This window comes from Triturus cristatus, chromosome 5_2, assembly GCF_964204655.1.
Source record: "Triturus cristatus chromosome 5_2, aTriCri1.1, whole genome shotgun sequence".
In the NCBI taxonomy this organism is placed as follows: Eukaryota; Metazoa; Chordata; class Amphibia; order Caudata; family Salamandridae; genus Triturus; species Triturus cristatus.
Window position 1 is genome coordinate 193,505,956 of NC_140588.1, and position 15,824 is coordinate 193,521,779.

The window sequence follows — 15,824 nt, forward strand, 5'->3', positions numbered from 1 at the left end:
CTCCATTCTGTGGCCATTTCTTCAGAGCCGTAACCCAACACTAGCCCTTTCAGACACCCATCTGACCTCAGCAGAAGAGTCCAAAAATGAACAGCTGGGAACTCTATCAGGGGAACCACTGCAAAAGCATATGCCGTTTCCTAGGCTCGTAACGGGGCCCACGCAGCCATGTAAAGTTGCAGTTGCTGTTTAATGATAAGTTAGGGATCCATTTTTCATTTTCGTGCTTGGAAAATGTCTTTTACGGTGCACAGAAGAAAATAAAATTATGTAGAATCCCTTTGAAAGCACCTAGGCACCTTTAGAGGTGAGCTCCCCGCTGCCCATTCCTCATGCAGCAGCAATGTGCACGCCTGCTGACATCTCCCCAGCAGAACCTGACATAAGAAATGGTCTTTGGGACAAGAAGCTGATTACTGGTTTTTCCGTCCCTGTGTAGCTACCATTTTGCCTCTGCCCCAGCCCTTTCTGGGAAATGGTGGGCAGTGTGTCTGTGGGACACCATCTGTCTGTTTCCATGCATAAACAGGGAAAAGTATTAGTTTGGAAGGTTGGTTTATTATTCAAGCCCAAATGACCACAAATAGCACACAGATACATGTCTGCCTGACAGTAAGCTAGGTCATGTGTCTTGGGAAGTGCCCTCCAGAACTTAAAAAAGCCAATCCCGGGGTTACACAGGGATGAAAGGGTTTTCATACAGACGTTCTTCATGATATACTGTTTGGTCAACCAAAATGAGTGCATTGCGTTATTGATTATAGGGGAAACTGAATTTTTACAGCGATTCTCCTTTCAGGGTGGTGTGATTTAGCAAATCAGACCACAGCAACAAAATGGCGGACGCATGTATTTTTTTATTCCAAATTACTGTTTCTAAAAAGGGCAAGAGCAGGGTGCTGCACTTTGGTCAACCAACCACTGAAATAGGCTCCTAGCTAAAATGTCTGTAAAACTTGAGATTTGTGCGACACCACCCCCCTCAGTACTTGGTCGTCCCCTGGTACCTCTTGCCCAGTGGCGTTTCTAGAGGTGATTGCTTTTTATGCACATGTACATAGTCCTATTTCAACATTTTAAGTAAACATGTAAGATTGTGTGTTTCCTAAAAAAGTTGTTTTTTCGGAGAGAAAGGTTGTTGGATGCAATAGTGTGGCAAGTTGTGTTTTTCTTTATGTCACATTCGGCCGCCTCGGTGGTGGCGTCCCTTGGTGGTGGGGTCCCGGGGGCAGACTAAATGAAGCTGTGGCATGGGCCTCATCTGACCCCTCTTTAGAGACCCACTGCTCTTGTCTCTTCCTACCCGCAAGCTGCTTGCATCTGACCTGGCGCACATCCTAAGTGTATGCTTTGCCATGCTTACACATTGGCATATCACTATAACAAACCAAAGATGCAGGTTCACTCCCAGCATCTCACTGTTAAGGGTATCACCCCACATATTGATAAAGCCTTTGAGCTGCATATTCCACTTCCAGTGTTAAAAGCAGACTAAAAACAGTTATGCGGAATCTGTCAATTCAAGCAAATGCCAAAGGCAGCGGAAGAATGCAGTATATTCATGCTTTGAGTGAACCCAAGAACACTGTAACCTCCAATTTAAAAAAAAAACGTAATCAGCAAAAATCTTCGAACTTGTTTTCAGAAATCAAATTGAATGTTGTGTAATTTCCACATGTTGATCTAAAGGTTTAGCTTTCGAGCCCTGCCGATTTTTCATGGTTTCCTTAAAACACATTTTCGAGGTCTACCTGGCTGAAAAAAGTACAAAGTTTGCACACTACTTGCAGTCCCTACTCGGTCACAAACCCGGTCTGCAATTGGATGAAGATTAATTGACATGAACATTTTAGAGTAAACATTGAGGTAGTGGAATTAGGATAAAATAATTCTGTTAATAGCGGGGCACTCGGAATGCGACCAAAATATAACAAAAAATAAAAAAACAAGCCAACAAGCAAGTGTTGCCCTTGCAGACTCGAACGGCCCTTCTCAGCAGCCCGCAGAGTGCTTCCGGTGGGCGGTGTGTGTGAAGTTAGGCTTTGGCCGGGTTCCAAGCCCCTTCCATTCTGGTATTAGGAAACCTTTTCCCCTCATTGTGTTCCGAGAAGCCAGGCACCGCCCTCTTTTACTTCAAAGATGGGCGTCGACGCTGATGTGCGCCCTGGGAACCGGCTCTGCTGTCAGGCTCTTTCGGGGTCATTTGATACAGCACACTGCTGCGTTCTCGTTTAATACACTATGCGATTTTACCTTTTTTTTTTAAATATGCTAAGTTACTATTTTGACGGCCGTTTGTAAGCGTAGAAGCGACAGTAGATAAAGGCAGAAAAACATAACTTTTTTACAAAGGAAGTGCATAAAATATGTGTACATTTATATGTGATTAGTTAGCTTTCTGCAGAAATTGAAGTTGTCATGGTAACCGGGCTAGAAGTAATTGATACGTGACTCAAATGGAAATGTAACCCAAACAGCAATACTTTAAAGCTGAGGTAGCTCTCCATATAGGAGAGAACCGGAATTAATTTAATATAGTGCTGCTGCTCACATTAACTAAGTGGTCGTGGGGGCAGGGAACCGGAGCCCAGGGGAAAAAAATTCAAAAAGCGCACTAAACAAGAAATCAAAAAAATCAGAACAGAAAATAAGCAAAGAGGGGGTAATTGAAGTCACAGAGGGCGTATAACCGGAATAAGAGGCAGGAAATCAGACACAGATGGGGCAGGAACTTATTATATCGTGATTAGCAGCATGGAACCCAAGGAGGGAGATAGGAACCTTCCAATTAGATAATCTGTGAGGAAGGGAATACAGGTATTCTAGTTAACACATGGATTGTAACCGTGCAAAAACTGAGAATGTAAGATAGTTCATCGCCCATGTCATCATACTTCTGTTGTGTAACGCGGCATGTCATGCCGCTGACAACGGTTTAAAACGGGCTATTATCAGTGCTCTGAAGCTTCAATGGCGTATGTGAGGTCTGATTTGCCCAATCACAATTTCCTCTTACGACCTGCACTCCATTCCATCTCTCACTGTGATAGAAGAGCGACTCTTCGGATCGCCAAACCAGGCCAAATCTGGCTGTGTCTTCCAATGGATACACTCTCTCTCTACCCCTCATTTTTTCCATGTCTGTTCCGCCATCTCGCCTGTCCCCACCATCTACAGATCTATCGACTGTTCTATTGGGTGCCTAAAAAAAGGCTAACTAGGGAGATTGGCTGTTAATGAAAAGAGAAATATTGAGAGAGGGGACATCTTTTGGGTCTTTTTCAGGTGAAAGGGGTTGATCCCGAGCCCTTGATCCTGGCTGTACCTCTAGCGATCTCACTTAATGCGCAAATAAGCACCCTGTTTCTCTGTATCTCCTTACGCTGCACAGAGGAATTAAAGTAACCCTGCGTTTTTTTCCAAGGGGACCTGCAGTGTGTTATTGTTACCCACCTACAAAGAAGCTTCATCAATAGACTTGGAAGAAATTCACCCAGAGTATCATTAGTGGTATTACTCGCTTCAAACGAAGCATTTTGTGCTGTCCTGATCCATTAGCCTACTCGTTAGCAAAAACGAAGTTGGTGCATAGAACCTTGCATAGCACTTTCTTGAATTCATGGGAAGGATGAGCAGAGATTATCCTTGCTAGAGGCTCCCCTACCATAGGAATTCTGAGGCTTCGCCACCAACATCCTACATAGCACATAAATGGCAAGATAACACCGACTTAAATGTTTTTGGAATAGTCTGTATAGCTTTCCCCCAGAACTGGTTTCAAAAGGCAGTTTCTGTGAATGAATACAATGAGGGTTCATACTTGACCCATTAGTTGGGTCTGAAGGTACCACACATTCATATGGGACCCGTTTGTGGCGGTGTGTCTGAGCTCCGCGGTATAGCTATGTCAATGTCCTATCGGCCAAAGATGCATGCCCAGTGTTGTGGCAAATTAGTCCCTGAAGGCTGGAAAGTGCTGGCAAATTATGAATACATGGTAGCATAAAAAAAAACATCCCCACACTGCGTTCTGTACCGCAGGAATCCTGTGCCTCTCGTGCAGATTTCCACCATCTTGCGTTTCAGCCAGTTGACTATCACTTAGTTGTCTCTGGCAGAGTCTCCATGTCTTTTTCTCCAAGACTGGTGTAAATGGGCTGTAGGGAAAAACATCAAGAGTCCATATTGGATCTGTTCATGCGAAGGCAGTACAGCTGCAAATTACAGCCATAGGAGCTGACGCAGATCCCATTGTGGTAAAGTAACCCCAGAAGAGTGGAAAGTGCTGGCACGCAACCGTTCATCACTGTGTGCTGTTCTAACAGAGAAATACAAGTCAGATATACATCAAGAATAGAAATGTATGGCCCACTTAAACATCTCTGTTATAATCTATATCTGTTTATCACCAGAAGTGAGTGAAGCGATCCTTCGCTGGTAAAGAACTTCGCAAGAGTTCAGTTTAGACCCAGTCGCGCCAGCCTGGTGGCTGCAAAGTACAGCTATCGGCACCAGCACTATTGTCCAGAGACGCAAGCCCCTCGTGTTGAGGTAAATTAGCACCAAAAGTCAGAAGGAAGGCGCTGGCAAGAAATGATTAAAGATCAGCCGATAGCCCATCCTCAGTCTGCGGTGCTGTACCACAGGAATCCTGTGCCTCTGTTGCCAGTTTGTCTCATTCCTTAACAGAAAGTTGATGCCAACATAAACGCCCCGTATGGCTTTCACTCTAGATTACAGGGGTGTTCAGCGGGAAGGAATGCAATGAGGATTCATATTGGACCTGTTTGTGGCGGTGTGGCCCAGCTGTCGGCCAATGTCCTGTCCATCGATGGTGCAAGTGCTGTGTTGTGGTAAATTATTCTACGGAAGGGAGGACTCTGCCGGAACTCCCGAATCCACTGAAGTCTCCGAAACAAGTTTATATCTACGTGTCGCTGCAGTGCCAGGCACCCATATCCTCCACCCAAAAGCAGACCGGCTCCTCTAAGCGCATTCATTCACCATGTTCCCGAGGATGGATCCCTCACAGCAGCGTTGCTCGCTCGGTGAGTTATGCAGGGGAGTTTCTTCCATCGCTGGCCTGGTAGAATAATCAGTGTTTAGTACAAAGGGGCCATTTTCTGGCCAGCGGTTCTCGATGCTTCTGCTTGTTGTGAGCATGCATTCTTGGCATTCATTGGGGCCTTGTTGAATGTCGCATTGTGAGGCAGCCACCACAGGAATGCGGCACAGTTATTCCAGAGGCAGGTGAAGGGGTTCTAAATGTTAAGAATAGACTTTCTTTATTAGACCTCTATTTGCACCTTTTGGGTCACCTTTTCAGCCCAATGTAGGAACAGAAAGGGGACTGCGGCTGCTTTGACTTTGTTGCCTGGCTCTGATTTGGACACATCCTGTCTTCCCTTCTCCTTTTGCTTGAGTGCCCTTAGACTTGTGTGACCAACCAGGCAAGAGACAGCCTGGTAAAGACTCACAGCCCCTTCACTCGCTTCCCCAGAGTTATTCCCCGTTCACTTCAATCTGATCCCTCTAATACTGCTGCAGCGCGGGCCATACCAATACAAGCAGCTAACATTTATCCTGACCAGCCAGACTCCTCGTGTGTGCTGCCACCATGACTGCCTGCAAGGCGTGCTGGCTGGTCACTCCATTCTCCTTGTCGGTTCCTGGCTGAAGTGTGTTCACTTCTCTTCAGACACGGACAGTACCTTGACACCAATGTATCTAGTAAGTTGTTCAGTGGCAGATCACCCAGGTCGTGTGCACTGGAGACCTATGAGATGCCATTTTGGAGCTGAGTTGTGAGGACTGTGACATGGCATCTTGAGAGGGTGTTGTTTCCTGAGATTTCAACGCCAAACGCTGGAGAAATTGTGCAAACTGTAGTGCTGGCGACTGAGGACAACTGGTTCAAAATGGCGGGGCTCTGAGTGCCCGCCATTACTTCTTGTACCTGTAATGCAATCAGTGGACAGTTCGAATTTAACCGGCAGACAGGAGTTTGAAAATGTTCAGGCCCCAGAGTAAGACACCTGGCCAGACGGAGCTCCCAACCAAAGCTACTTTTACAAAACATCCCAGCCCTCCCCTGCCTCTTACCCTCCCAGGATATTTGAGGTGCCACTAAGGAGACGATTAATGTACAGAAAAACATGGGGGGCAGACAGCATGGGCCGGCCTGCCTCCCCTCCAGCCGTTTATACGTAGGGGTTGCCTGAGGTGCATATTACCGACAACGCGCCTTTATTTTCATCGGCTAATGCAGCAAAGAGGGGGGTGGTGGGGGGTGTTCGAGCAGGGCAGGGCAAGGCCCCTGGTGTTAGAATAATTGGGCAATTTTCCATTCCCAGGAATCTCAACAATCGAAAACAATTTAATGGAGGGCGTGCAGAGATCCGGGGAAGGTGATTTGGTGTAAAATATAGTGTGAACAGTTCCCTTCACTGCCACAGCCCTATTGAAAGGGGGAGGTAGGGAGGAGGGGGGGGGGGGTGAATTGAATAAAGCCAACAGATTTCTAAACCTCATCCCTAAATTGTAATCCTATGTACAAAGACAGCGAGTGTTACTTGTTTGCGGATTTTGTTGTTCCTTTTGTAACTGTGAAAACGTGTGTTCTGAACAGAAAAGGCTTCTCAGCGATGAAATACAAATAATGAATCCTTATTTGTTCCCCCCCTTTCTCTCGGAACATGCAGGTGGTGACTCCCATCCGGGTAGGCCAAGGTTATACCTACGACTTCCCGCCCAAGCACCATTCGGACACGTATGACGTCCCTCCCATGCGCCCCCAGCAGGTACGTATAACGCACAGAGATCGAATGTACTAGAAGCCACAGGCCGATTTAATGACTTCTAAAGTCAGCGCCTCATTTTAAGGAAGCAACATTTTCCCACCAGAGAGCTCATTAGGGGGCATATCAACAAGCAGGCGATAACATTTTTATCGCCTAATCAGCAAGGTCACGCTAACGCCGAGCTTTGCATCTCTAATGAGATGCAAAGTGGGCGTTCCTGACCTGGCATGACAGGAGAAATGTCGCTATGCAACATTTCTCCTATCAGCAAGCCTAACGCTATGAAGCATAGCGTCAGGAAAAGTAGCGATAACCTCTGTTATCGCTACTTTCCTTACGCCTGCTTCAGGACTGACTTAGCCATGATATCCTATGGAAGGTGGATAGCATGGCTAAATTTGTGAGTCCCTATCAACTAGCTAACGTGAGATTATCGCTGGGTTTCCAGCGATAATCTCACATTAGCCAGTTAGCGCTAGGATTTTTATCGCTGATGAGATAAGCGTTGCTAATAGCACGCTATCTCAGCGATAAAAATCGGCGCTAGCCGGCGATAATTATCCGAGCGCTAAGTGCGCTCAGCGATAATTATCGCCGGTTGTTGTTGATATGCCCCTTTGTTTTTAGCTTTTGTGTCTCTCGATTCCTCTACAAAATCTGTTAATTATCCTCATTATTTAAACACCTGACTCTTAGGCTCTAAACCGAAATTAAAGCTATGTACTAATTTGAATTTTTCTTAATTCACACATTGGGATTTTTTTACATCTGTTTATTGGGTTTTACAGCAACATGCAAACATACAGTAATTGTAATAAGTCCCATGGAAACAATACAATGCAGTAATTCCCATATCTGTATTTCCACCACGTCCATGTTCTGAGATCTGCTCCGGCTCTCCTTTGACCCAACTCTTGAGCCACAAGCCTAGTGATGCATCCTAGTGCGTTTGTTCTCTTCTTTGCTGCCCACTTTTCCCCGTTATTTGGAGTCTCTCAGTCTGTGCCATTCTCTCCCCCTTTCCAGGGTCCCCACATCTTTTCAAACTTATGTGGACACCCTCTAGCTTGATAAACCACATCCAGCGCTTTCATGCTCCATTGAAGATTTCAGACCCATACAGACACCGTTGGAATCTTTGTCCCTCGACAATATTGCACTATATCTCTCCTAGCTACCATCAGTGCCATGTTACGGAAGAGTGTGCACCTGCCCAACGTCTGCTCCTCCAAATGCCCAGTGTCACCAGTTGTGGGCTGAGCATTAAGGAGCATTCCGTAACCGGGAATATCCTGCCTCTTGCTAATTTCCTGTATGCTTTGGCACTGCCACAGGGTGTGAATTAGTGCCCCGCTTTGTCTGCAGCCCCTTAGGCAGCGGTCATTGACCGTTTTCCCCATTCTGTATGGATCGGTTCTTGTATAGTATGCCCTATGAAGAATTTCCAGCTGGATCAGCCAGAATCCCAACCGGGTAGCCACCTACCAGGGTTATCCATTGTCCTTTTCCCATGCGTCATCATCCAATCTCCTTAGATCCCTCTCCCGTTTACTTCATAGGGCATTAAGGAGTGGCACGCTATTCATAGGCAAAGTTGCATAGATTTGCGAGAACACATGTTTATGTAGCGGGGCTCCCAGAATGTGTTACTCAAAATGCTTCTCCTCCGCAGTGTTGCAGAGGAGGTCACCGTAACGTTGTAGGATATGTTTTACCTGCTTGTATGGAAGGAATTGACTCCCCGTCAATTCGAATGGGGCTTGGTGTTCGGGTAACGATATCCTCGCTCCTTCCCATCAGTATCTGGGGCTTTTAAAGACAGCTAATCATTGACTTCTAAGAGGCCAGTCTCGGCGCATGCCAGGTCCCTGAATGAACACAATATTCTTTATCTTGTAACTCGTGAAGTCTCACTGACAAACTACGACTTTGCAACAGTATCTATATCATGATTATGTATGGACAGTCTCCTGATGTTTGATAGTCTTGACGTGTACTAGTTTGCAAATATGATCTCCTCTAAAAGAGTTATAACAAAAAACGTGGTATTAACGAGACTGTTTATCTGATTGCAGGACGTGTACGATATCCCACCAGTTCAGGGCTCCCGGTATTCTGGTCCACTGGATGAATCGACAGCACAAGGCGTCTACGACATCCCTCCTTCTCAACAAGGAGTGTATGACATCCCTCCGTCTCAAGGCATATACGATATCCCTCCTTCTCAAGGCGTGTATGATATCCCTCCCTCTCAGGAGCTTTACGATGTCCCTCCTTCACAAGGGGTAGGTCCTGTGCAACCACGTTTTTTTTCATTCCATTCCAAGAGCTTTTTTGTCTGTATCCAGTCTATAAAAAAGATTTAAAAGCTTTTGATGTTGCTGTTGTCGTGTATGCAATGTCTCTGAATTTCCAGTGTGTAGGCTGCTGAAGTGGTGGGGGCTGTTTTGTGTTCCCCAGTTTTGGTGGCCACAGACCCCCTATGGTAAAAGAATGACCACAATACCTTGGAGTGTCCCTCTCTAGGTTGCCTCAGTCTCTCTTTAATATCTGAAATCTGGTATTTTTGGAGGGTCTTCTTGCATCTTTAAGGAAGACCCAGTGGCCAATTACTGTGTCCCTCTTGTGCGCCAACCTTCATATTGTTGGGTCTTATTGACACAAAAGAGGTCACAGTTACTGCCATCTGCCTCAGTCTTCTCTACGCAACCCCCGGATGAATGATGGGGAGCATGTAGGTGACAGAATTTGCTGGCCTGCACAAAGGGGATCCATGTGCAACCGTAGACTGAAAAAATATGCTGCAACAGTATGGACTATCAAAATATCGAAAATGTGTAAGTGTCTTGGTTAATGCCGTAAACTAGCTCATCACAGATGGTATGACCAGGTTCAGTAACTGATCTAAGGCCCTCAATATGAGAGGCCAGATATTGATTTGATTTGATTGATTTGGTAGAGCGCAACAGCTACCCCGGCAAAGGGGTGTCCCGGCGCTAAGAACAGACAAACTAATCTGAGGTGGAGGGGGAGGGGTAACTAGGCAGCAGGGAAGAGATGAGTCTTAATTGCTTTGCGAAAAGCAGGGAGGGAGTCAATAGTGCGAATGCTGAGGGGGAGATCGTTCCACAGTTTGGGGCCAAGGACCCCAAAGGAGCGGCCTCCAGTTCGGCAAAGTCGAAACCTAGGGATTGACAGGAGGAGTTGGTTGGTAGAGCGAAGAGCACGGCCAGGGGCGTAGGGTTGGACAAGGCTTCGGAGCAGAGGGGGGCTTCCCAGTTTCACGATCTTAAAGATCATGACTAAGGCCTTGAATTGGATTCTGTGGTCCACGGGTAGCCAGTGGAGCTTGCGGATGGTGGCTCTGGCTGAGCACCTCCGTGGGAGGCCAACCAGCGTTCTAGCTGCCGCATTTTGAATGCGTTGGAATCTGGCTGTTTCCGCTTTATTAGCTCCCAACAGGAGGACATTAGCGTAGTCCAGGCGTGATAGAATGGTGGCCTGGATGATGAGCTGGCGGGCCTTGGCATCGAAGAGCCCAAGTATGGGCCTGAGGTTCCTTAAAAGGCCTATGCAGGTGGCTGCCACCTTTTTTGTGTGGGATTGGAAACTAAGGTTGGCATCAACCCAGACTCCCAGATTTTTCACACAGCTTTTGGGGAGTGGGGTGTTGCCTAAGGATGACGGCCACCAGTGCTCGTTCCAAAGGCTGATGTTACGGCCCAGGAGGAGCACCTCGGTTTTTCCGGCGTTGAGTTGGAGGTAGTTGTCCGTCATCCAGCGAGCCACAGCAGACATACCCTCTTTGAAGTTGGATGCCATGGCGGACGGGCTTTCCGAGAGGGTGACAACCAACTGGGTGTCGTCCGCGTATGATACAAGCGAGAGCCCCCATTCTCTAGCTACGTCCGTGAGTGGCTGGACGTATAGGTTGAAGAGGGAGGGGCTCAGCGCTGAACCCTGTGGAACCCCCTGAGCGATGGGGTGAGGTTTAGAGAGGTAAGGAGGGGCAGACACCTTGAATGATCTATCCTTGAAAAAGGATCGGAACCATGCAAGTGCCGGGCCAGTCACACCGGTAGTCTCCAGACGTTCTAGCAGGATGTTATGAGATACCGTGTCAAAGGCTGCGCTGAGATCGAGGAGAATCAGCGCAGCACTATGACCGGCATCTAGAATCATCCGGAGACGCTCCGAGGTAGCTAGTAGGGCAGACTCCGTACTGTGGCCTGCACGGAAGCCATTTTGGGAAGGGTCCAGGATTCCATGATTGTCCAGGTGTTTCGACAGAGACTCATTTACATGGGTTTCGGCAATTTTGGACATCCATGGGAGAAGGGAAATGGGCCGAAAGTTTTCTGGCTTGGTGGGGTCCAGGGTGGGTTTTTTAATTATCGGTGATACCCATGCTTGTTTCCAAGCGATGGGTACGAGTCCTGTGGCGAAGGAGATGTTGAGGATGTTCAGCATGGGGGATGAAAAGAAGTCCATTGAAGACATGAAATGGGAAGGGCTCATGGGATCCGCTGGAGAGCCAGACTCCACTTTCTTGCCTAGTTTGGTCAGGTCTGCAGCGGTGATGGCAGGGATTAGGGACAGAGGTAAGATGTTAGGGGTCGTGGTCATGGGAACTTCCTTGAGAGGAGCAGTCTGCGGAAAGGTTGCGTAAATTTTCTGAATTTTTTCGATGAAATAGGTTGCAAGCTGTTCACATTGCTCGTGGGAGGAAATTTTTGGGGGGGGCGTCCTAGGGCTTTGGAGCTCTTTCACAAGTTTAAAAATGATTTTGGATGGGTTCGCATTGGAATTAATTTTGTTAGAGTAAAAAGAAGCACGGGAGGATCTACTAGCCTTGTGATAGGTCTTGAGCTTGGATAGATACACCGCCTTATCCTGGTTAGCATATTGTTTCCTCCAGATGCGCTCAGCCTTTTTACACTCCTTGCGCATAGTCCTAAGGGTGTCGTCGAACCATGGGTTGGAGGGTGTATTGCGTCCTTTCGACGGCCTGGCCGGGATGAGAGTGTCGAGGCCGTTGCTAATCCAGGTGGTGAACGAGGAGTAGATCGCGTCTATATTCTGGTTACCTTCATGTTGGAATTCACCAAGGGTTTTATGTAGGTCGGGTGGGGAAAGTTTGTGCCAAGGTCTTTTTAGACTCTGAAGGGATTCGGTTTTGCGTTGACGTTGGGGTGCCGGGACACTCATTTTAACTAGGTGGTGATCCGTCCATCCCATAGGGATGGGGGTTTCTGCTGCTGCCTCTTGTACGTTAGAGAAGATCGGATCTAGGGTGTGTCCAGCTATATGGGTAGAGGTGTGGACAAGGGAATTCAATTGCAGAGCCGAGAGGTCGGCAAGAAGATTAATAATGGTATTATCACCCGTCGCATCGAAGTGTAAATTCAGGTCACCTAGGATGGTGAAGTTGGCGAACTTAGTGGTGAGCGTTGTCGCCGTTTCGAGAAGGGCGTTAATGAATTTAGTGGCCTGGCCTGGAGGGCGATAGATATATAGACCAGATAACATGAATTGGGGGGTCACACTAATTTTAAATTGGGCGCATTCACAATCTTGAAGAGGTTCCTTAACAAAGGAGCAGGTCAGTTGTTTTTTATAGATGATGGCAATGCCGCCCCCGCGTGAATCACGATTGACGGTGACCAGATTAAACTCCTCTGGCAGTGATAGGTTGGGGATGGTGGTCAAGCTATCTTGGAGCCATGTTTCACATAGAAATAAAACGTCGGGGTTTTCTTCCTGAAGAAGCGTGTTCACCTCCGGGTGGTGTTTGACGAGGGATCTGCAATTTAGTTGGAGTATCCTTAGTGGCGGTATTGTAGTATTAGGGGGGTCACACCGTACCCTGGTGGGTGCGTTGGTGGAGAAGTGGCAGTGGGTGCATTGTAAATGCGTAAGACCTAGGATGCCAGTGGTGTTAGGGCATTTTTGGTAGGGGTTCAGAAGTAGAAGTTCCTTACCGTCATAGCGTATGCGATGACAAGGTCTGGGCGAACCAGGGGGGGTGGCGAGAGGCGATGACTTGGCGAGGACGGGCGAAGACGGGCTCGCCTTAGGCGCGCCTTCGGCGCGCAAACGGCGCGCCCGCTGCGCTCGTCCGCTGCGCGTCCGATGAATGCACATCCTTAAGGGAGGTAGAGAGGGAGGATGGGCGTGGCCTGCAAGTGGGCGTGGCCTCTGATCCTCGCCGGTAATGGCGGCAGAATTGACTTTTTCTGGCAGCCTCGTTGCAGCGAAAGGTTCGCTGTTCCAGCGTGCTACTAGCCCAGGAGGAGAAGCCTGAAGGGTGAGTGCGCAGGTTTAAAATACAGTTTTTATATCAAACAGTGACACAAGAAATAAGTTTTAAAAAGTGCGTTTGTTGTCTCCCGGCTTCCGCCTCAGGAGTAGCTTAGTTCTAGCTAGGTCGCGCTGTCGGCAGCGTTTATATACTCGGGCGGGTGGGCGTGGCCTGCAAGTGGGCGTGGCCTCTGATCCTCGCCGGTAATGGCGGCAGAATTGACTTTTTCTGGCAGCCTCGTTACAGCGAAAGGTTCGCTGTTCCAGCGTGCTACTAGCCCAGGAGGAGAAGCCTGAAGGGTGAGTGCGCAGGTTTAAAATACAGTTTTTATATCAAACAGTGACACAAGAAATAAGTTTTAAAAAGTGCGTTTGTTGTCTCCCGGCTTCCGCCTCAGGAGTAGCTTAGTTCTAGCTAGGTCGCGCTGTCGGCAGCGTTTATATACTCGGGCGGGTGGGCGTGGCCTGCAAGTGGGCGTGGCCTCTGATCCTCGCCGGTAATGGCGGCAGAATTGACTTTTTCTGGCAGCCTCGTTGCAGCGAAAGGTTCGCTGTTCCAGCGTGCTACTAGCCCAGGAGGAGAAGCCTGAAGGGTGAGTGCGCAGGTTTAAAATACAGTTTTTATATCAAATAGTGACACAAGAAATAAGTTTTAAAAAGTGCGTTTGTTGTCTCCCGGCTTCCGCCTCAGGAGTAGCTTAGTTCTAGCTAGGTCGCGCTGTCGGCAGCGTTTATATACTCGGGCGGGTGGGCGTGGCCTGCAAGTGGGCGTGGCCTCTGATCCTCGCCGGTAATGGCGGCAGAATTGACTTTTTCTGGCGGCCTCGTTGCAGCGAAAGGTTCGCTGTTCCAGCGTGCTACTAGCCCAGGAGGAGAAGCCTGAAGGGTGAGTGCGCAGGTTTAAAATACAGTTTTTATATCAAACAGTGACACAAGAAATAAGTTTTAAAAAGTGCGTTTGTTGTCTCCCGGCTTCCGCCTCAGGAGTAGCTTAGTTCATATTAGGTTTGATATTTCATGCTCCCAATAATATTCCGCTCTGCGAGGCTCAGAATTTATTGGTTGTGATGCAAAGACTGTATTCTGTATTTGTCAGGAATAACTTGCAGACTTTGTTGCTTAGTGCATACAAATCCACATGTTCAGGTACTTAGCATGCATTTTTCTGATGCTCAATTCATGCTGGGGATCGATCTTTATCAATAAATTCTACATATCTTAGAATAATTACAAACCCTGCACAGACAGGGGTTTGCGCTGGGTACTGGCATTTACGGGCCACTCCTACTGAGGGTTTAATGAGTCATTGGAGAGTTTGAATCTTATAGTGGATTTAGGTGCAAGGCGCGATTTGTGCGAGAAGATCATTTTACGTGGTAGATATTTTTGGTGTCTTTTCTTTTAGTCTGTGCTTTGACTCGCCAGGACGGGTGTCTAGAAAGGAAGGGGCGATGAGCATGGTAAATTATGTACTAGTAAACAACAACTGGGGAATGGATTTTTTATGTACAAAGGAATGAAAAGAGCTGGCTAGATCCTACACCCCAGCTTCATTCCCAGCGTTCCCCATCAGACAGTGTGAGGTGGGGTTGTGCCATATTTGTAGTGATGCCGATGAAAGAATTAGCAGATGCAGGTTGCTTCAATGTCTTCAGTTTCACCATTCCAGTCTGGTATTGAGTACATCTGCAGAAGTGGGGTCAGATACTCCCTGACAGCTCAGATTTAAGGAAGGCAAGCCATTAACATGAAATATTGTTTTTTGCCTTGTAGTTTTTTGCACACAAAGGGCATGCAATTGCTTCAGTATTGGGAGAAAGGGTTTTTCGTCCCTCCATGCTTTAAAAAACATGACCTAGAATTGAAGCCTTGTTAGGTCTATCTGTACAATAACATAGAAACAGGTGTTCATCCATTAGTTCCTTTCAAGTTAATAAAATGATCAAATATTTTTTTTACATTGCCGAGGCATTCATACAAGTAAACAGTTACATGAACGCTCTTTCTTTTACCTCGGGTAACAGTCCGACCACAAGGAGAATTTGGGGGCATATAATCAAGGCCAGGCGATATAATTATCGCCACTTTAGCGTCCGTTTTCAGACGGAAAGCGGCGATAATTTTATCGCCTTATCAGCAAGGTCACGCTTTCGCGTGAATCCTTGCCTTATCGCCCTTTCCCCCAACGCCCATCTTCACATCTCTAATGAGATGCAAAGTGGGCGTTCCACCCCAAGATAACGGGAGAAATGTCTCTTAGCCACACGCTAACCTGAAGAGCGACAAGAAAAGTAGCGATAACCTCGGTTATCGCTACTTTCCTTACGCCTGCTTTTCAGCTGCCTTAGCCATGATATCCTATGGCTAAGTCTGCCTTGCCCTATCAGCAAGCTTTCGCCAATCGTTGTGCGATTATCACTGGATTTCCAGCGATAATCGCACAGTTGGCAGCTTGCGCGTTGAATTTTATCGCTTTGGAGATGAGCGTTGCTGATAGCACGCTATCTCCGCGGTAAAATTCAGTGTTGGCCGGCGATAATTATCCTCGCGCTAAGAGCGCTGAGCGATAATTATCGCCTGGCCTTGATGATATGCCCCAAAGTTCCTTCAGGTAGCAGATATGTTAACGGTCTTGGTTTTTGTCGCACACTCCCAATGCTAGATTTCTGTCCTGTAGGGGTGGGACAAACTTTGGTAGCCCAAAACTTAGCCCATATTTTCAGG

At 47.4% G+C, this 15,824-nt stretch overlaps 1 protein-coding gene across 1 annotated transcript in view; it reads left to right on the top strand.

The window, feature by feature from the left end:
- NEDD9 (neural precursor cell expressed, developmentally down-regulated 9) overlaps positions 1-15,824 on the top strand; it is an 85,016-nt gene that overhangs the window by 48,938 nt on the left and 20,254 nt on the right. Inside the window, exons 3-4 of the mRNA XM_085606969.1 lie at positions 6,702-6,800; positions 8,876-9,085. Coding sequence (XP_085463095.1) covers positions 6,702-6,800; positions 8,876-9,085 — 309 coding nt within the window. The remainder of the gene's footprint in view (positions 1-6,701; positions 6,801-8,875; positions 9,086-15,824) is intronic.